Source organism: Dipodomys ordii, unplaced genomic scaffold (assembly GCF_000151885.1).
Source record: "Dipodomys ordii isolate 6190 unplaced genomic scaffold, Dord_2.0 Scaffold147, whole genome shotgun sequence".
Taxonomy (NCBI): Eukaryota; Metazoa; Chordata; class Mammalia; order Rodentia; family Heteromyidae; genus Dipodomys; species Dipodomys ordii.
This window is the reverse complement of record NW_012267363.1, coordinates 815,635-835,773: the sequence shown is the minus strand read 5'-3', so window position 1 is coordinate 835,773 and position 20,139 is coordinate 815,635. Positions and strand designations below refer to the sequence as shown.

Genomic DNA, 20,139 nt, shown 5'->3' with positions numbered 1-20,139 from the left:
GTCCGCCCACCTGTCCGGCCGCGCCGCGCTCCTGCCGGCTCTGCGGGGCTCTGCGGGGCTCTGCGGGTTCGTGAGGGGGGGGGCAGTCGTGACTCGGGCAGGAGGGAGCTGCTGCCCCCCCTCCCCGTGGGGCTCGAGCCTCCGCGGGGCACCCAGATCGCCCACCCCCGGCTCTCAGGGCCACGCTGGAGCGGGGGGCCCGGGTTGCCCACTCCGCTCGCAGGGCGCCTGCCCCGTGGCCCACGGAGGGCATCCGCCTGCAGCCATGGCCTTGTCTCCCCCAGGTCTTGGGGCCCAGGGTCCCAGCGGAGCTTTGCACTGGAGGGGTTCACCCCAGGTGGGGAGCCCGGAAGCCCCAGAGGTCACAGAGCCCAGCCGTCTGGTTAGGGAGAGCTCTGGGGGAGAGGTCCGAAAGCAGCAGCTGGACACAAGGGTCCGCCAGGAGCGGCCCGGAGGCCCGGTGAGTGGGGTTGGGTGGTGAGGCCAGGGGGCTGAAGCAGGCCTCGGAGCCCCTGGAGGCCCCTGGCTAGCCAGGGTTTGGGGATCTCCATCCTGCAGCTCCTGCAGCTTCCCCTTCTGTACAATGGGCCATCAGGTGGGGCTGGAGGCCAGCAGCGCAAAGACACGCTGGGCCTGCCCAGCTCCAGGCGCCTCTCATCGCTGTGGAAACCCTGAGCCATCAGGGACCCTGGCAGCCTAGTTTTCAAGTCTGCTTGGGGGTCAGCCTTCTGCCAGCGCCCCTGCCCGAGTTAGTGGTCCTGCTTGAAGCACAGTTTGGTCTAGAGAAGCAGCTAAGTGCTCAGTCAGAGATTCAGGCTTCCAAAATCATCCTCAGTAGGCTTTCTTGGAACAGCTTGGTGTTTGCTCCTGCCTCAGTTTCTCAGGGTGCACTGGCAGGCTATTGCTTCCTTCCTGTCCTGGCACTGGAAAACGGTTTGAGCCCCCCCCTCCCCCAAGCTCATCAGCCTATGCCAGCTCTACCTGTGTCCTGTCTCTTTCAGTTGCTGGTCCCCTCCCGCCTCCCAGAGGAAGGTTAGGAATGAAGGAGATTAATTGCAATTAATAATTAATTAATATCATGTGAATAATAATCACCCAGATGGAATATTCATTCAGTGTGTCTCTGCTCTCCAGGAGCTTGAAGCTGAAAGTTAGCCAGGCCGATGGGGGCGGCAGAGGGTTGGGTGGTGAAGACCTAGCCAGAAATAGGAGATGTAGAGGAGAGACTCAGAGGAGGGGTGCCCCAAAGTCTGGGAAGTTGAGGCAGCTGCAAGTGGTGGGTGGTAAACTGGGCTGGGCAGAGAGAGGAAGGAGGGAAACGGAGGCTAACATTACAGACATCTGTCAGACTGGCATCTGGCCCTGCCTAATGTACTTGGTTAAAAGCCCTTAAGGGGGAGGGAGGGGAGGGGGGGTGAGGTGGTGCAGGGGTGGGGAACACTGAAGAAATGGAGTGGAGCAGGAAGAAGCATGCATAATGGATGGCCCATCACTCAGGGCAGAGAGCAGGGAGGGGAGGGGACAGGAGGGGAGCAGGAAGAGAGAGAGGGGAGGGGGATAATGGTCCCTAGCTGGCAAGGTGGAGGGGGGGGAGGACAAGGGCCAGCTTCAGTGCCTTCCCAGGCTCCCTGGGAGGCAGCTCCATAGGCAACAAGGCTGGTTGGCCCCAGGCTCAGGATCTTGGCTGACATTTGGTCCCTAGTTGGGCTTTCTGTAAATTGTGCACCCAGCAGGCTACAGTCGCCTTGGAGGGGACTCAACCCTGGGGGAGCAGTGGGACCCTCACTTGTACTCAGAAGAATGTTCAGGTTGGGGGAGGGGAGAGCCACCATGGGGTCAAGAGACAAAGTTGAAGGGAAGCATGGGGCCCTGATAGGGATGAAAAGTGGGTAAATTGTACTTTCAGCCTACTCCTTTCTTAAGCGGGGCTTGGAGTGGGGGCCTGAGAAGCCCGGATGAGCAAGCAGGGCTGGGTGGGCCAGGGGTCTCTTTGGGCCTCGTCCTGCTGGGTGTGTGGGAGGCCTGGCTGGTGTATATTCCAGTGGCTGAGTCTGAATACACCTGAGCACTATTTGAGGGCTCGGTGTGAATGGGGAGTTCTGAGGATCTGTGTGCAGTGCTCACTCTCAGGCAGGGTATTCTGTGGAACTGACACTGTCCAGGCACTTCATGAAACCCCCGAGGAACTTGCTTAAGACACTGACTCCTCTAGAGGTGCCTCAGTTTTCCCTGAGACAGAGGACCTGCCTGTGGTAAAAGAATTGCCAGCCCTGAGCCTGGTTCTCTGCTGTATATGTGTGTGTCTGTGTGTGTGTGTTTGCGCGCTATGCGCGCAAGCACATTACATCATTTCATTCTCAGACACTAGGCAGATACCTTCTCTCTGCTCCATTTTACACATGAGCACACGCAGGCTCAGAGAGGTTAAGTCATTTGTCCAAAGTTGATCAGATCTGAAACAGTAATTTTCTCCAAGAGCAGGGCACTGCCCAGTATACTGTGCTTCCCCTCCAGTTCTCTGGTTTGGGGACCAAGGGCCATCTCCCCAAGCCACTTATAGCAGGAAAGAACAGCAGGCTTTAACTCCTGACTGGAAGGGGCCTGGTAACAACCCCCTCAACCTCCCACCTCCCCCTTCCCACCTCCCACCTCCTACCTCTCCATAGGGTCAGGGCTGATGGGGCCCCGTGCAGCTTGTAGCACAGTAAACACCCCACTGGGCTTATCATTGCCCTGCTTTGGAACTTTAGCAGCAAGCCCCCTAGTCCTGTAGAGGAGCCTGGGCTACATCGTGGCTGACAGCCCCAAACACTAACCTGCTCTAGTTTGGGGCTGCTCACTTCTCCTTTGCCAAACTCCTTCTTCCTGTTCCTTAAACTCAGCTTTCCTACCACCAACAGGAAATGGTGATGGGAAAGGGTTCAGTGTGCTGAGGGCTTTGGGGGAAGCAGGGCTGGGGCAGGAAAAGGGAGGTGGCAGGAAGCAATTAGATGCCAGAGAGATCAGATACCAAGCTGGGCAGGCACTCTTCTGACTTCACCTGTCTGAATTTCTTTAACCCTTACCCCAACCCCAGGAGGATTTACAGATGGAAAATAGGCCCAGAGAGGTAAACTATCCTTCCCAGGTCTCACAGCACTTCAATAGTATACTCAACATTGATCCCTGAGCAGCCCTATTTATTTTGCTGGGACTTGGATTTTGAATTCAGGGCCTTGCAGTAGCTCAGATTGCTTGCTTGCTCAGTTAGCGGCACTCTACCACTTGAGCCATGCCTCCAGCCAGGCTTTTTTTGTTGGCTATTTTAGGGATGGAGTCCCTCTGGACTTTTCTGCCCAGTGTGGCTTCAAGCTTCAAGCCTTTGGATCTCAGCCTCTTGAGTAGCTAGGATTACAAGTGTGAAGCATCAGCCCCTAGCTCAGAGCACCACTCTTAGCCAATGGGTGATCAGGGTTACAGCAAAGAAGAACATAGGAGACCCTTGGTCCCCTCTTTGCCACTGCTGATTGACAGTTTGGAAGCATGTTGGGCCTGCAGCCCAGAGAAGTGGAATGCTAGAAGTGCAGAAATGTATGATTACAAGGAGTTTGCTGCGGAGGGGTGAAGCAGAAGAACAAGAGGGTCAGAGCGTACCGTTGGGCTGGTTGTTCACTGCATAAGGACACCAGAACAAGAGGTAACCAAGATGAATGAAACCCAGGGGCACACAAGGCTGCATGTAGCCTGTGGGTCACCTTTTCTGATTCACAGGAAGCTGCTGTATGGGTCATGCCTGGCCCTGGGGAACTACAGACTCCTTGACAACAAAAGGGAGGACAGACCACAGGGAAGTGATCAGTCTCAGGAGAAGGGTCTGGGGCTTCAGTCCCTGAGTCCTTGGGAACTGTCCACAGAAGCATCTGCCAGAAATTTGGAGTGTGGGGGGGAGGATGCCCTTCGTAAAACCCTGCACTGTGATGTGGGTTTTCGGGCTGCACAGAAGTATGCTGGAAAGACGGAGAGAGACTCACAAGACATGCCACAGGCAGCGAACCCCAAGGTCTGTGCCCTACTGGTGCCAAGGCCACCCTGTGGTCTCTGTGGCCAGTTACAGCAGGGTCTGGGTTGAGGGCAGGCAGATCCCAGTAGAGGGAGGCTTCCCGCAGGATAAACTCCACTCTGAAAAGTTGTGCACTGTGGTTTGGGGGTGAGAGAGCCACCATATGGGTCGCTGCTAATGCCTGTGACCTAAGCAAGCCTCTGAACCTGCTTTTCCTCCACATAACCAAAGACAAGTCTCTACCCTTCACCCTGCTGCATGTCTACCCTGGGATCTAGCCATAGCAGTGTCCCACACCCCAGATTGCATGGTGGTATGGACTCCAGGTTCCTGAAAGGCTTGGGGTCTGGGGACAGCACAGGACTCGGGACACCTGGGGGTCACCTGTTTGAATGAGGCTAGGTACTTCCCACCCAGCTCTGGCCTGCGAGCTTGGCTTCACTTAGGCACCCTCCTGACCGCCTAGAGAAACCCAGCTGTCCAGTGTTGGTCCCCAGAGGGACCGATAACACTGTCCTTAAATTTTTAGGTCAAATCCCATCATTGGAAATTCATGCAACTGTTCTCATTGTCCAGAAATCCTCAGCCTTGTTGAGGGAGGCTGGGCGGAGTCATCTGGGATTAGAGGGTCTCCTGGCCTTAACACTTCAATGGAGCCTCTGCCTTTCTGAGTTTAGCCACCCAGCCCAAGAAGTGCTAGTGTCTCCAAGCATAGCAGGGTGAGGGGCTTCTAGAAAGGTTTACCTGTGATAGGCAAGAACCAACCCACCCAGATCTGCAGCACAAAGCCACCATTCAGGCATGGCCCTATGGGAGGAGGGGATGCAAAGGGGTCTTTTGCAGTTCCTCAAGTCGTTCATTATATATTATTGTTCTTCTCTATGATAAGAACCTATTAAGGAGGACTTTCCCTAACCGTCACAGTATCTATCCCATTTTACCCATGGGGAAGCAGGATTCAGCAGCTCCTCAGGTCTCCCACTGCCCTGGTTGGAGAGAAAGGAGGATTAGCCCTCACTCAAGAGGAGTAGAGGTCACCTCCAGTTAAGGTGAATCAGTAATAAGTCTGTGTATCTGTTTCAAGAAATGAGTATCAGCTGGGCACTGATGGCTCACACCTGTAATCCTAGCTACTTAGGAGGGTCTCAGATATGAATATCAAGGTTCAAAGCCAGCCCACCAGCAAATCTTCCTCAGCAAAAAGCTGAAAGTGGAGGTACTGCTCAAGTAGTAGAGGACCAGCCTTGAGTGAAAAAGCCAAGAGAGAAGAGAAGGCCCTGAATTCAAGCCCCTGTACCAGTACACACACACACACACACACACACACACACATACACACACACACACTGGTGGTTCACACCTGTAGTCCTAACTACTCAGGCAGCTGAGATCTGAGGATTACAGTTCAAAGCCAGCCTAGCAAGAAAGTCCATGAGACTCTGATCTCCAATCCAATTAACCACAAAAAAGCTGGAAGTGGAGCTGTGGCTCAAGTGGTAAAGCAGTAGTCTTGATCACAAAAGTTCAGGGACAGTGCCCACAGCCCCGAGTCCTGAGTTCAAGCCCCAGGACCAACACTCACACACGCACGCACACACACACACACACACACACACACACACACACACACTGGTATCAAAGACTAAGGTGGCAAGAATAAGCCCTGCAGATAATGGGAGAGTTTGAGGGTACAGGGTCGGGGCGCAGAGGCTTGAAGGGCAGTGTCTGGAGATTGTGGAGAGCAGGGCTCTGCAGGCTCAGTTGTCCTGGGACACATGGGACACTAAATGTCTTTAGTCCCCTTCCCATCACTAGGATTCTTAGTGGGGCAGAGGCTGGAGATACAGATTCTTCCTCTTCCTCTCTGCACTGACTCTGGTCAGTCCCGCCAGGGAGTGTGGATGGGGCAAGGTCCTCCTTCCCCAAAGCAGAATAGAGGGTGGGTTCACAACAGGAAGCCTGTGGTGAAGAGGCCATTACATTTCCAAGTACCACAGCTGTCAGGCAGAGACAACCCCAAGTCTGAGGGTAAGAGCCAGTGTGACCCTGAGCGTGTCACCTTCCCATGTCTCTCCCTGAGCCTCAGTGGCATTTGTAAAATGAGGACCCAAAAAGATCTCAACCAGCTGGGTAAGATCAAATGAGCTGGAGCGCATGGTAGCCAGGATGCCCTGGGATCAAGTGCAGGGCACAGGGCCGCCGAGCTGGGCAGGGAGCAGAGGGAGGCTGGAGGGCTGCGGTGACCTCAAGACTAGAGGGCCCCAGGGACCGAGAGGTGATAAGATAAGGGCAGGGCAGGGCAGGAGGCAGGCCCCATAAGAGCACCATTTGGCTTTGGCAGAGCATTGGTCTGAGCTCAGCTGGAGTCATGGGGCTCTTGGCACTGGCAGGAACCCCTCCAGGCACCTGGCTGCAGCAGCTGGGGCTGAAATGAGCTTGCCTGATTTGGCTGTCTGCTCAGACAGGGGGCAGAGCGGCGCCCCTCGCCGGCCGGGCCAGTCCCAGGTACCTGAGGAGCTGGTTTCCTTTTTCGATCTGCCTTTTTGGGGTCACACTCCTTTTGGCCTGCTTCCTCTCAGGCCTGAGCAGGTGGCTGTCCCCTTCCCCCACCCCACTACTTAGCACCTTAGGTTGCAGGAGGAGGCAGCCCTTTCTGGCATTGTCCCCCCCATGCAGCTTTTCTCAGGGTGGAGGCCACAGAGGGAGCAGGCCAAGTTGCTTTGCTGCTTTCCTGAGTGGGGAAACTATAGAATTCTCCAGAAGGGATGGCTCCCACAAGCCCACCTCCTAGCCTTGGAAGTATACTCAGCTTACCTTTTTCAGCCTCTCTGAGGCTCAGAGAGGGTGCTGGGTCATCCCAGAGGGTACACAGCCTGAGAGTGGAGTCAGGACAGGGGGCTCAAGCACACTGCTCTCAGGATAACCACGACAAGTGGGAATAACTCAGAGGGGAGGGGAGAGAAGAGAGAAAAGGGGAAGGTAGGCAGGGATGCCCAGGTATGGAGAAGGGAGGAGAGAGATGGAACTTGGCCAGAAACCAGGGGAGGGAAGAGTGGAGCTGGCCCAGGCTGAGGCTTTGGAAGGAAGCGGGGCCTCGTTGCCCTTGACTTTCTATTTCAAGTCTGATTGATGCTGTAGGGGCTCAGGATGGAGCTTGGAGCCTTGAGTGGCCTGGGACAGGGTGAGTCGATGTCCTTGGGGCTCAGAGGTCTGCCTACCCAGGTCAGCTTCTCCACTTCTATGCTGTGTGACCTCAGGCAAGTTAGTTTAGCCTGTCTGTGCCTCAGTACCCCCATCTACCAGATGCGAATGGCAGTAATGTGTATCTGAGGATTGTTGTGAAGATCAAATCTGATACCTGTCAAGGGCTTAGACCCATGAAGGGCATTTGAGCAGCACTCAGTCAGGACTACTCAGGATTAGGTGGTGGAGGACAGCGAGGCCTGAGCTGTGGCTACTTTGGGGCTACTGCCCTTCCTCCTGTCTGTGTCCCCGTCGCTAACGCCCAGTAGGGAGCAGAAGCTGCCCGTGCACAGGGAGGAATGGCAGGACCCTGTCTTGGTGTCTGGAGCTCCTGGATAAGGTGGGAAGCAGGTTCTAGCCCCTGAGCCCACTCAGGCCTTGCCTGTGTGTCTAGGTCTTTCATAAGACGGAGGCTGTGCCCACACCAGCTTGGGGTGGGACCTCCAGGTGTGTCCTAAGGATGGTTATAACTCAAAGGGAGGCCAACCCCCGCCCTTATCTCAGACTCCCCTGCAGGCCTTGTCTTAGGGGGCTTTCCCTTCCATGCTCTTACATTCCCACACACACACACCTGCTCTAGCAGCTGGGCACCCAGGCCGGGGAGGGCAGCCATATTGTGTAGGCCTGGTCCATTGTCATGGCAACCCGGAGCCTCCCAGCCCCCACTGCATAGGTTCTTTTGAAAAATTTATCAGGAAAACTTCCGTGTTTAAAAATTAACCATGGGATTGAAATATTAAAGATGATCTGCTTTGGGTAGGGCAGAGGGCAATGGATTTGGGGCTGGAGGAGCCAAGTCCTCTCCTCTTGTCTGGACGATGCCTGCCCCTCGTCAGCCAGCAGCCAGGGCCACCCACTCCCTCCACCTGGGTCTGTACCGTCCAAGGCCTCCTGTGGAGATTGAGGACGGAAACAAAGCACCTCCAGGACAGAGACCTTTCACCCCTTTCCATGAGACTTCTGGGGCCTTCCCTTTGTTCCACTGACAGGGAGTGGCCTTGTCAACTTGTCCCAGGAGGGCCTGGCACAAGGCCCTGGGCAGGAGACTGCTCCAGGAGATTGGCTCCAGAAGACCACCAGAAGGCAAAGGGTAGGCCGTGTTCAGGGAGGAGCAGCTGCCCCTGCACCCCAGAAAGGAACAGGGTCTTGAAAGCGGAGGACCTTGTACAAAGCCTCTTCTCTATAAAGAGGGGTCCCCTCAGCTTCTGGGGTGGCATTGCCCCTTTTCAGGGCTCACTGCACCCCAGGGCTCCCAGCTCTCATCTTCAGGCTGCTCAGGCTGACTTCTCTCTACCTCCCCATGCCAGCCTGTGCACCTGGCCCAGGTGAGTTTCGTCATCCCAGCCTTCAACTCCAACTTCACCCTGGACCTGGAGCTGAACCAGTGAGTGTGGCCTGGATCCCGGGGTATGGGCAGCAGGGATGGGCAATCCGTGGCCTGGGCTTTGCTGGTTGGGGACACCTAAGGCCATGGTGACCCTGAGCTGGGCTGGGACCTGCCAAGCTGATGTCACCAACAAACTCTCCTTCTTCTCGCTACTCCTCCATGTGCCTTTCAGTCACCTCCTCTCCTCACAGTATGTGGAGCGCCACTTCAGCCGTGAGGGGACCACCCAGCACAGCACTGTGAGTGCATTTGGGAGGGGTCTGGGAGGTGAGGTGTCGGGACAGGGCTGGCAGTGGTGGAGTGCTTTTGCCTGGCATGCACAAGACCTGGGTTCCATCCTTAGCACAGCAACAACAAAAGATGGAGAGACAGGTGGCTGATGGGCAGGAGGTCAGGGATGTACCCAGGATAGCCCAGGCCCTTGAGACCTCACACCCTTCTCCACCCCGGAGGCTCCAAGGATCAGCAGCCAGGGTGGGCAAGTTACATGGTGGGGAGCCCCTGAGCCCCACACACCCACGGTGGGAAGTCTGATTCCTTGCAAGCCTCCTTCTTGCGTGGAGATACACAGTGCCCTTCACTGTGTCATACCAGCTGTGTGTCAGTATCTTCCCCTTGGGGAAAGTAGAGGAAATGCCCCTTCTTCCCCCAGGATTCCAGGCCATTTGCCACACCAGGGGCCCAGCCTTGGAGGCCCTGAGCCTGAACAAAGATGAATGAGTAGCTATAAATAGCCCTTCCCCCCCCCCACGCCACCAGCCTGTTCCATAACTGGAGCACAAGTAATTCTGAAGGAAGCGGAGTTGGGGGAGGCGGGTGCTGCTGGCCCCCTCTGACCCATGAGTCTGACTAGGAGGCCCCTCCCTGCTGTCACAATTCCTTCCTCAACCTCAGACCCCCTGTCTGGGGGCCTGGCCAAGGTAGATTGTGGGGAGGGGGAGGGGAGGCCACAGCAGCCCGCTGACTGGGGTATAAAATGGGATGAGTGCCCAGGACACAGCCGATGCCACTTAGAGATTAGTGATTCTCAAAGGAATCTGGGATCCCGTCACTAGCCCCAACAAATGGCCAAGAACAAACCATAGCCGTGTTCCAGCGCCCTCACATTTAAGTGAGGTGAGTTAGGAGCTCGCCCAGGGGGACACAAATTAGGAGCCTCACCAGCTTGGATACAGATTCCAGAGCCCCTGGGGCCTGTAGCCAGGGCAGCTTCCTGCACCGGTGCCCATCTTCTGCCCTGCTCAAGGCTCTGCTCTCCCCAGGGGGCCGGAGACCACTGCTACTACCAGGGGAAGCTCCGCGGCAACCCACACTCCTTTGCGGCGCTGTCCACCTGCCAGGGGCTGCAGTGAGTACAGTTTGGGGACACAAGGGAGGTGGGCAGGGAAGCCCTCTGCCTAGCCTGGGACAATAGGGGAGCCGCACCTCTCTCCACAGTGGGGTCTTCTCTGATGGGAACCTGACTTACATCGTGGAGCCCCAAGAGATGGCTGGGCCTTGGGGAGCCCCCCACGTAAGCCCTGTCTAGATCCTCACCGTCCGTGCGGTGGCCCTGCCTGGCTTGTGCCCACAGCTGTGGCTGCCTCCTCCTCCCGCCACCGGCCGCCTCAGCCTCACCGCCCTCCTCCGTGCACCCGGCTCTGGTTCCTGCCTCCTGTGCCCCCAGCTCCAATGTCCCCTCTGTCCCCCACGTGACCTCCCACTGGGCTCCAGTGTCCTTTGCCCCTGTCTCTCAGGGCGCCCCCAGGTCTTGACCCCGGAATCTGAGCATCTGGGAGATCAGATCCGACATGGGAGCTCTGGCCAGTTCTGGGTCACCCCAGGGTGGGGTGGAGGGAAGGGCTGGAGCTGCCCCCCCAAAAAAAAACTGGGCCCAGAGGAGACCTGCTTGGCTCCCCAAGAACTAATTTCCCTCATTGCAGGGACCCCTTCCCCACCTCATTTACCGGACCCCTCTCCTCCCAGCCCCCCTCGGATGCAGGGAACCAGGTAAGGGAGGGGAAGGGGGGCAGGGGAGAGGAGGGGGGGCAGGGGAGGGGGCAGCCTTGCCTGTCTCACTCGCCCCTCCCCACAGGCTGCCTGTTTGCTGCCTCTGCCCATTCCGCTCTTCCAAACCTGCCAAGGCTGAGAAGGAAAAGGCAGGTACGGGGCCCACTCAGACCTCAGGCTGCAGAGACCTTGGGCTGTGGCCTGGGGCAGAGGACACCCCTACCCCTGGTGGGGCAAAGGAGGCTCAGCGTGATGGAGGCCAGTGCCCCTCCCCCCAGTCCTCCCTAATACTAGCGACCACATGGTTCCCCACCTCTGCCGCCATCCCAGGCTGGGAGGCATGGAAGCCCCTGCCAGCGGGGGTCTGATATTATCCCTGACTGGAGTCGAGATCCCCACCCCACCCCAGCACGAGTTTGTTCATAAGGCCAGACATGGAGGGGACTGAATCCAAGTGCCGCCCCGCCCCCTAGGTCCGCAGGGGCCACGCCACAGTGCACAGTGAGACCAAGTATGTGGAGCTGATTGTGATCAATGACCACCAGCTGGTAAGTCTCCAGGCTGGGGGACACAGGACAAGGGGCCCAGAGGAACCTCCCCCTAGCCCACTCCTCCCTTCCCAGTTTGAGCAGATGCGACAGTCCGTGGTCCTGACCAGTAACTTTGCTAAGTCTGTGGTGAACCTGGCAGATGTGGTAAGCAGCCTCTCTCCCCTTTCCCACATCTTTCCTCCACCTGACACTCAGGGGTCACTGTCAGCCTCCGACCACTACTTCCTTGGAAGGAAGTAGAGGCTCTCCATCCCTCCACCCTCCCCGGTCCTACTCTTTCCTTCCACTCCCCTCATCTTCTCCCCTCTGGGCTCAGATATATAAGGAGCAGCTCAACACCCGCATTGTGCTGGTTGCCATGGAAACATGGGCAGATGGGGATAAGATCCAGGTGCAGGATGACCTCCTGGAGACCCTGTCCCGGCTCATGGTGTACCGTCGGGAAGGTCTGCCTGAGCCCAGCGATGCCACCCACCTCTTTTCGTGAGTTCCCCATCCGGTTCACCCTGCTAGCTTCTGCTGGCTGCCCATAAGGGTCCTGAATACCTGCCCCTGTCAGCTGCCCGTCCCAGAGTCTGGAGTCTGAGGGAACAGGCTCACTTTGTAGCTGCCACCTCTCCCTTACTGTGGGCACCTGGCCAAGCATCCCCTAAATCAGGCTGGTGTCCTTTGCCTTAACCCTGTTGGTTCTCTGCCCTCTGATTCCCATTGGTTTCCCCTCCCCACCCCACACACACCTTTTTAGACAGCCCTATCATCCCCTCCTTTGGGACCTAGTACCTGGTGGAGGAAAGTCTAATAAAAGGGCCTTGCAGCTAGAAAAGAGCCAATAGGAGCCTCTCTCATTTGGCTTGTAGGCTAAAGAACCCAGGGGGAGCTTGCCTGAGGCCACACATTGATCTGAAGGGCAAAACCTACCTCTCAAAGACTATTAGGGGTACCCCTTACAGCTCAGGGGAGCCCCCTGGGTAGGATGGAAATCATCCTGACAACTCTCTCCTTCCAGGGGCAGAACGTTCCAGAGCACCAGCAGCGGGGCAGCCTATGTGGGGGGCATCTGCTCATTGTCACGAGGTGGGGGTGTGAATGAGGTGAGTAGGGAGGTTGGTTGGGGGATGTCTGGAGGAGGGGCTGTGAAACATGCACGGGTGCATGTTTGGAAGATGTAACTATCTTCATGTCCATCTTCCCCACCCCTAGTATGGCAACATGGGGGCCATGGCAGTGACCCTGGCTCAGACACTGGGGCAGAACCTGGGCATGATGTGGAATAAGCACCGGAGCTCAGCAGGTATCACCCCTTGAAGGCTCCCCTGCAGGCCCCGGGTCTATCCCAGATGCACACTCAGCACATGTTGAAGTGAAAGGGTGTGAGGGGGCCTGTTTTTGACCCACTCATGTCCTGGCTTACCTTTCAGGGGACTGCAAATGTCCAGACATCTGGCTGGGTTGCATCATGGAAGATACTGGGTGAGTTCTTAGGGAGAAACTCAAGAGAAGGAGAGTCCTACAACAAGTGCTAGATGGCCTTCTAGGCCGGTGGCCTCAAAAGACCCAGCTAAGCAGAATTGCTTAGCATTCTAAGATGTGGCGTTGTCTGCAAGCACTATTTAGGGAAGACTCATTTTGTCCTGCTGAACACCCAAACTAGCCGGACTGTAGTGCGTGCAATTGCCACTGGGCGGCGCCCATGCCACGTGCGGAGGCGCCACCTCTGCAGAGCGCTCCAACCCCGTCCCGAGGTTCCTCACTCACACTCCTTGATGGGCAGGTGGAAGGACTAACAGGCTTTCCCTGGGAAGAGCCTCAGCCCCTAGCGATGGCGACCATGTCTGCTCCCCAATCTTGACAAGGGGTGAGGCAGGGCCGGAGGGCTGCACCCGTGCCACCGACCCTTCACGTTTGCCCAGGTTCTACCTGCCCCGCAAGTTCTCCCGCTGCAGCATCGATGAATACAACCAGTTTCTGCAGGAGGGCGGCGGGAGCTGCCTCTTCAACAAGCCCCTCAAGGTACCAGCTCCTGGGCCGGGAACCGGGGAGCGGGCTGTGGGCAAGATATGGCCAGCCTCCCGACCTCTTTCCTGGCCCAGCTCCTGGACCCTCCCGAGTGCGGGAATGGCTTCGTGGAGGCCGGGGAGGAGTGCGACTGCGGCTCAGTGCAGGTGAGTGGCGGGCGCGGGCGCCACGCGCGGGTGCCAGGTGGGGGACTCGCAGAAGGACGCGATGGAGACGCCGAGTAGAGAGAATTAGGGCTTGCCCGCCTCCCTGCGCTTCTCCCTGCCGACCCTCAGGAGTGCAGCCGCGCGGGTGGCAACTGCTGCAAGAAATGCACCCTGACTCACGACGCTATGTGCAGCGATGGGCTCTGCTGTCGCCGCTGCAAGGTGAGGAGGGAGGGCCAGAAGGACGCCATCCGGCAAGGGGCGGGATTTAAGGAAAGAGGCGGGGTCTGATAGGGCGGGACTCGTGTCTGGGCGGGGCCTATCACTAAGAGCGAACCCAGTGGTGGGTTGGGGGTGGGGCTTCATGGCCACCCAGGGACGTCGAAGGTCGAACTTGGAGAAGCTACCAGCCCAGGGTCTGGAGCCGCCCGGAGGTGGCGGCAACGCTGAAATGGGAATCTGTCTGGGGACTGGGGCTGGGGGAGGGGAGAAGGACTCCTAGACGGAGAGCGGTGCTGTGTCCGGTCTGAGCCCATGAACGCATTCTTCCCCAGTACGAGCCGAGGGGCGTCTCTTGCCGAGAGGCGGTGAACGAGTGTGACATCGCTGAGACCTGCACGGGGGACTCGAGCCAGGTCTGCCCGGCCAGGTCATCCTGCAGAGCCCTGGGCAAGGCACCTCTTACCCTTAGGGTTTCATTCTGTGGAGGTCTGGTCTCCCCACCCCCTGCCTGCAGCGGGCCACACCTGACGTTTATGAGCCCTAGTTTCTTTCTCCTAGAAAGGGGCTCTTCGTATCTCCCGGCGTTGTTCCTTTGATCATTAGACCAGCATTCGTAGTCTGGCTGGTATCCTAGAGCCTGGCACCATACTTGCCTAGTGTATTAGTCTGCATTCATGAAACCCTAATTAGGTGCCAGGCATTTTCTCCCCGCAGGAAACTGAGGTAGGCTAAAGAGGTTACAGAACTTATGAATCCAGAGTCAGCCCTCCAGACAGAGTCCCTATTTATTTATTTAGTCGGTTGTGGGGCTTGAACTCTGGGCTTGGGCGCTGTTCCTGTGCTCTTCTGCTGAAGGCCAGAGCTCTACTGCTTGAGCCACAGCGTCACTTCTGGTTTTCTAGTGGTTTATTGGCAATAAAGAGTCTCACAGACTTTCCTTCCTGGGCTGGCTTTGAACCGAGATCTCAGCCTCCTGAGTAGCTAGGATTATGGGCATGAGCCAACAGCACCCGGCTCCCCCACTATTTTTTATTTAGTTAGTTTTATTTTTTGTCAGTCGTGGGGCCTGAACTCTGGTGCTGGGCACTGTCCCTCAGCTCTTCAGCTCAAGGCTAGCGCTCTACCACTTGAGCCACAGCTCCACTTCCTGCTTTTTCTGCTTATGTGGTACTGAGGAATCAAACCCAGGGCCTCATGCATGCGAGGCAAGCACTCTACCACTGGGCCATCTTCCCAGCCCCTCCACTATTTTTTAATGTAGAAAGAAGGCTGTAGCTGAGAAATGATCCCCCATTTAGGGAGAAATAGGCACATCTGCATTTCCCCCTGGGGTGGGTCTCAGGGTCTCAATGCTAGGGCTGCTCTGCTCAGTCAGCCCCTCCCTCCACAGTGTCCACCTAACCTGCACAAGCTGGATGGTTACTACTGTGATCACGAGCAGGTATGTGGAATGGGCGCCCCTCCCCCTTGGGACTCAGGGCAGTCTCTTGTCTCTATATGATTCCTTGTCTCCATCTGTTGTCTCTTTGTCTGCCTGCTAGGGCCGTTGCTATGGGGGTCGCTGCAAAACTCGGGACCGGCAGTGCCAGGCCCTCTGGGGCCATGGTGAGTATGGCCAGATCAGGGAGATGGGGACTCTGGAGGACCCAGAATGGAGAGGCTAGAGAGGGGTAGCTTCCTGCTGAATATACCGCCCCCCCCCCATATACACAAATGTGTGACTCCCAGGATCTCAGGAACCCAACCAGCCTTGGGTAAGGCCAGAGTGTGGGAGGTACAGACCTGAGGGCCTGGGGCAGCTCAGGTAATACTTGACATTACCTGCCTGCAGTGGCTGCTGATCGTTTTTGCTATGAGAAGCTGAATGTGGAGGGGACAGAGCGTGGAAACTGTGGACGCAAGGGGTCCGGCTGGGTCCAGTGCAATAAGCAGTGAGTAGCCCAGGCACCTACTTGATGGGTGTCTCCAGCTCTGTGGAGAGGGTGAAATTCTTCAAAGATGGCGGAGCAGGTTTTCCTAGGAGGAGGCCTATGAGGCCCAATGGATAGGGGAGATTAGAATTCACTGGTTCAGTCAAACCTGGGGCTGTTTCTATGTATCCCAATAGGGATGTACTCTGTGGCTTTCTCCTGTGTGTCAACATTTCTGGAGCCCCTCGACTGGGAGACCTGGGGGGAGACATCAGCAGTGTCACTTTCTACCATCAGGGCAAGGAGCTGGACTGCAGGTATTGTTGCTGGGAAGGGACGTTGTTGTTGTTGGCGCATGGCTGGGGAAGGGGAGGGGACCTCTCTGATGGGAGCTAGGCAGGACCTGAGGCTGGCTGTGCTATTTCCCCAGGGGAGGCCATGTGCAGTTGGCTGATGGTTCTGACCTGAGCTATGTGGAGGATGGTACGGCCTGTGGGCCCAATATGCTATGCCTGGACCATCGCTGCCTGCCAGCCTCTGCCTTCAACTTCAGCACCTGCCCGGGCAGTGGGGAACGCCGAATCTGCTCCCACCATGGGGTTGGTACCTAGAGATCAGAGGTGGTAGGAGAGGCTTACAGCAGGGGACATGCCCCTGCTCACCTCTGCCAACCTCCACTTGCCCCAGGTCTGTAGCAACGAAGGGAAGTGCATCTGTCAGCCTGACTGGACAGGCAAAGACTGCAGTATCCACAACCCCCTGCCCACGTCTCCACCCACTGGGGAGACAGAGAGATATAAAGGTGAGACTGGAGCTGGCCCCCCTGGTCTGTCTCTCCCATTCTCCATGCCTGTCCCTGCCAACCAAGCCCTGCCCTCCTCCCCAGGTCCCAGCGGCACCAATATCATCATTGGCTCCATCGCCGGGGCTGTCCTGGTTGCAGCTATCGTCCTGGGCGGCACGGGCTGGGGATTTAAGTAAGAGACACACGCCTTCTAGGTCCCTGGCATCTGTGGGGAGGAGAAACCCAGACTGTTGGAGCGGAAGGGCTCAGAGCCAGAGGTCCCTCCCATAGAGAAGGGAGGGTCATGTTCCTTTTCCTTTCTCTCTGCTTGTCCTCTCCTTGGGCTGCTGAAGAAACATCCGCCGAGGAAGGTATGACCCGACCCAGCAGGGGGCAGTGTGACGCCGGCCACATCATCCCTCCCGCTGTTGCTGTCCTTGTCTCCTCCATCTCATTCGTCTCTCGCATTCTGTTGATTGGGAGTGGGGCGATTCCCTCCTGCAACCTTGCTGGCAGCCTGGGAAGAAAGTCCTCAGCCTGCTCTGCCCCTTCCTCCTGCCCACCTGTCCCCTCAGGCTGTGATCCACCTTCTGCTGCCCTTCCTCTGGCCAGACCCCCTGGCCAGGTCGGCCTGGAGCTGTGCCCCACCCCCCACCCACCACGCAAACCCTGTCCCCTGGGAGGGGGCCTCCCTCTGCGTCCATCTGTTTTGTCCGCCATGTCACCGCTGTCTGACCTCTGCCAGACCCCTCCCAGCCAGCCTGTGGCTTGCTGCCTCCAGGGCCTAGCACTGACCCCCCCTACAACCCCCCAGGGCCCAGCTGGAGGGCTCTCCCTCTGGGCCCTGCCTCCTATCTCCCCCTGATGCCCCCTCTCCGTTCCAGGTCTGGAGGGGCCTAAGAGCCATCCCCCTCCTTCCGAGCCTGGCACCCACCGTCTCGGTCCTGAACCACGAGGCTGCCCCCACCCAGCCACGGAGGGAGGCACCGTGCAAATGTCTTCCAGGTCCAAACCCTTCAACTCCTGGCTTCACAGGGGTTTGGGGTGGGGCTGTGGCCCTGCCCTTTGCACCACCTGGGTGGCCCTGCCTGGAGTTCATTTCCTTCCCACAGTCCCCTGTTCCACCTCATATGGCTTTGGCCTCGCACATCAAGTCTCCCCATGTGAATGTAGCTTTCATCATCACAGACCGGCACAGCTCAGGTGGGGGCCACCAGCGAACATGGCCTTCAAAACCAGGCCTCTGGGACCAGGGCCTTCCTCTCTGGTACCTAGGGGGAAGGGACTGACATTTTTTCCTTCTTCTTTTTCTTTTTTTAACTTAATCTTAACAGATGAATGTAACTTTGGGGGTGCCAAGGCCAGGGCAGTTGTAAGGTTGTCTTGACACTCACAGCAGGACCTAGAGGCCTAGCCAGCCTCTAGGCCCTCCCCTGGGAGGCTTACACCTGGAATCCTGTCACTGACCCCAGGTACAGGCTGGGCATCCCTGCTCACCCCACCCTGCCCAGCCCCACAGAGCTTTGCAAGAAGTACAGTGCTGATTCAAACCAAAGCTGCCTGTCCCATGCCCACAGCCTAGGCTCTGGGTATGGTGACCACATGTCCCAGATTGTCTTCAATTCCAAAATGACTGACCTTTCCCCTTAAATGGGGTAGAAAAGGAGTAAGAGAATATAGTTTCTGAAATAAAATGTCACCTACCTGTCTCAGGGTTTAGGTGTCCCTGGTGTGGCCTGGTAGTTCCAGGCCAGGAGGACTCTCCAGTGAGGACTCTCCAGGTGGAGAGGGCCTGAGGTGACCCAGTGCCTGTGACAGGGAACAGAACGTCAGGAAAGGGCAGGCCTGGATGATCCTGGGCCTCTATAGAGAGGTCCTCAGAACCCCCAGCAAACCCTTTCTACTCCCTACCTGAATGCCAGGGCCAAGTAATACGTTTACAGATGTCCCCCATCTGTCCCGATTCCTGCCGAGGCCGAGCTGGAGAGCCAGGAGGAGGCCTACTGGCGGACTTCCTCACCCTCTGACAAGGTCTGCCGTGGCCTTCTCTCACCATCCTTGCTCGGCTCCTAGGCCCCAAGTCAGCAGGCAGAGCAGGTCAGGGGTGGGCTGCCTTATGGATGAAAGCCACAAATGAATGGCATCCCCTCCCTGGGGCAACCCCTCCCAGGGCGTGGCTGGGGGATTCTGAATACCCCAAGGGCCCCTAGCTGCCTGTCCAAGTCCCTCTTTTTCTGGAATCTTTTTGAGGAAGGTCTTTTTATGGAGAAAATGGCTTCCTGTTTATCTGAAGCACCCTCAAAGGCAAACCGATAGATGGTCTTTTGAGTGACTGGGTGGCATCTGGTTACAGTGGGGTCCTCAGTACTCAGCCCCAGTGAGGGGACTGGGTGGGTGCCTTCCAGAGCAGGACAGGAGGAAGGGCACAATACCTTGAGGACTCCATCCTTGGGTGGCACATGACAGCACAGGCATGTAGAGCCATATCTTTGCAGGAATGTGAATGCTTGCACATACACGGGCATGTCTGTGTGTGTACATGTGTGTATGTGTGTGTGTGTGCATATCAGTGGCAGGCACAAGACTTCCTGTGACCAGTCCAGCTCCTGGCTGCCTGTATCATCCAGCCCCACCCTGGCAGTGCCCAGCCTGGCAGTTCCCAAGAAGGAATGGGAGCTGCATTGGCCTGGCATGGACCTGGCTCCCTCTGCATCCTGTATATACATCATCTGGGGCTGGGGGGGGAGGCAGGGCCAGGAGCATCAATTAAAGATCTCATCCTGGGGCTTCCATGGAGCTCACACTGGCTTGTGTCTCTCTTTTGTGTAAACAATCACACTGGAGATCTGAGATCCCCACTACCCATGGATCCTGGAAGGGAGTGTGGTAACTGGGGTGCCAAGTATGGGAAATGAGTGCCTAGGATGGCAGGGGAAAGGGAAGGAAAGGGCGAGTCTCCCCATTCTCAGTGAGGAAACAGCACTGGGTGGAAGCCTGGCCCTCCCTTCCTCTGCTTTTCCAGCAAAGATGAGGTACCCTTGTGCTGATTTCCACAAAGCAGTGACCTGATGTCCCCTCACAGTTAAAGTCAGAGAAGCCTCCCTTCCCCTCCCAGTTCCAGGAAGCTGGGCAAGCCTTAGATCCTGGATGGTTCACATCTTTGCTTCACTGAGCTTGGGATGGGGAGTGGGGATTTGGGCCACACTGGGAATGGACTGGTCAGAGGCCTGAATTGGAGTCTGGAACATGCTATAGTCTTCTCACTTTCCTGCCAAGGTGGACCTGGAGGTTTATTCTGGGGGAAAAGGGAGAGAAGAACCATAGGAGGCCCTAGAAGTCTTATGTACCCAGAGATATAAAAGTGGGGAAAAGATGGAGGCAGTAAAAGGAGTGGACTGAGAGGAGATAAAGCAGCAGCAGCAGGGGCCTGGGAAGTTGCCAGCAGGTAGGTACAAGAACGTTGCTCCCAGCTGGGTGCTGGTGGCTCACGCCTGTAATCCTAGCTACTCAGGAGGCTGAGATCTGAGGATCACGGTTCAAAGCCAGCCCGGGCAGGAGAGACCGTGAGACTCCTATCTCCAATAAACCACCAGAAAACTGGAAGTGGCGCTGTAGCTCAAGTGGTAGAGCGCTCGCCTTGAGCTGAAGAGCTGAGGGACATCGCCCAGGCCCAGAGTTCAAGCCCCACGACCGACAAAAAAAAAAAAAAGAACGTTGCTGGGGGGGTGGGGCTGGGAAGGTGGCTCAGCAGTAGAGTGCATGCCTTGCAAGCATGAGGCCCTGGGTTCGATTCCTCAGCACCACATAAACAGAAAAAGCCAGAAGTGGCGCTGTGGCTCCAGTGGTAGAGCA

The 20,139-nt window shown here is 57.0% G+C and overlaps 1 protein-coding gene across 4 annotated transcripts; it reads left to right on the top strand.

Annotated features, from left to right (window-relative positions):
• Nucleotides 1–265: 265 nt before the first annotated feature.
• Adam11 (ADAM metallopeptidase domain 11) lies at nt 266–19,090 on the top strand. 4 transcript variants are annotated; one of them, XR_001175650.1, is made up of 27 exons: nt 266–460; nt 8,590–8,666; nt 8,842–8,908; nt 9,932–10,017; nt 10,107–10,182; nt 10,592–10,658; nt 10,744–10,811; nt 11,132–11,206; nt 11,282–11,353; nt 11,526–11,692; nt 12,216–12,300; nt 12,410–12,500; nt 12,628–12,679; nt 13,120–13,219; nt 13,300–13,371; nt 13,501–13,593; nt 13,926–14,006; nt 14,984–15,034; nt 15,135–15,198; nt 15,425–15,524; nt 15,701–15,820; nt 15,934–16,102; nt 16,191–16,305; nt 16,390–16,480; nt 16,641–16,658; nt 17,172–17,292; nt 17,400–19,090. XR_001175650.1 is itself a non-coding variant. In XM_013032052.1 (26 exons), exons 1-26 carry the CDS (start codon nt 266–268, stop codon nt 17,185–17,187), a joined length of 2,268 nt encoding a protein of 755 aa, XP_012887506.1. In that variant the 3' UTR covers nt 17,188–19,090. The 4 variants fall into 4 exon arrangements, 2 of the variants coding, with proteins under 2 accessions (XP_012887506.1, XP_012887505.1); XR_001175651.1 differs by having other exon boundaries at nt 17,172–17,490; nt 18,858–19,090; XM_013032052.1 differs by having other exon boundaries at nt 17,172–19,090.
• Nucleotides 19,091–20,139: the final 1,049 nt, after the last annotated feature.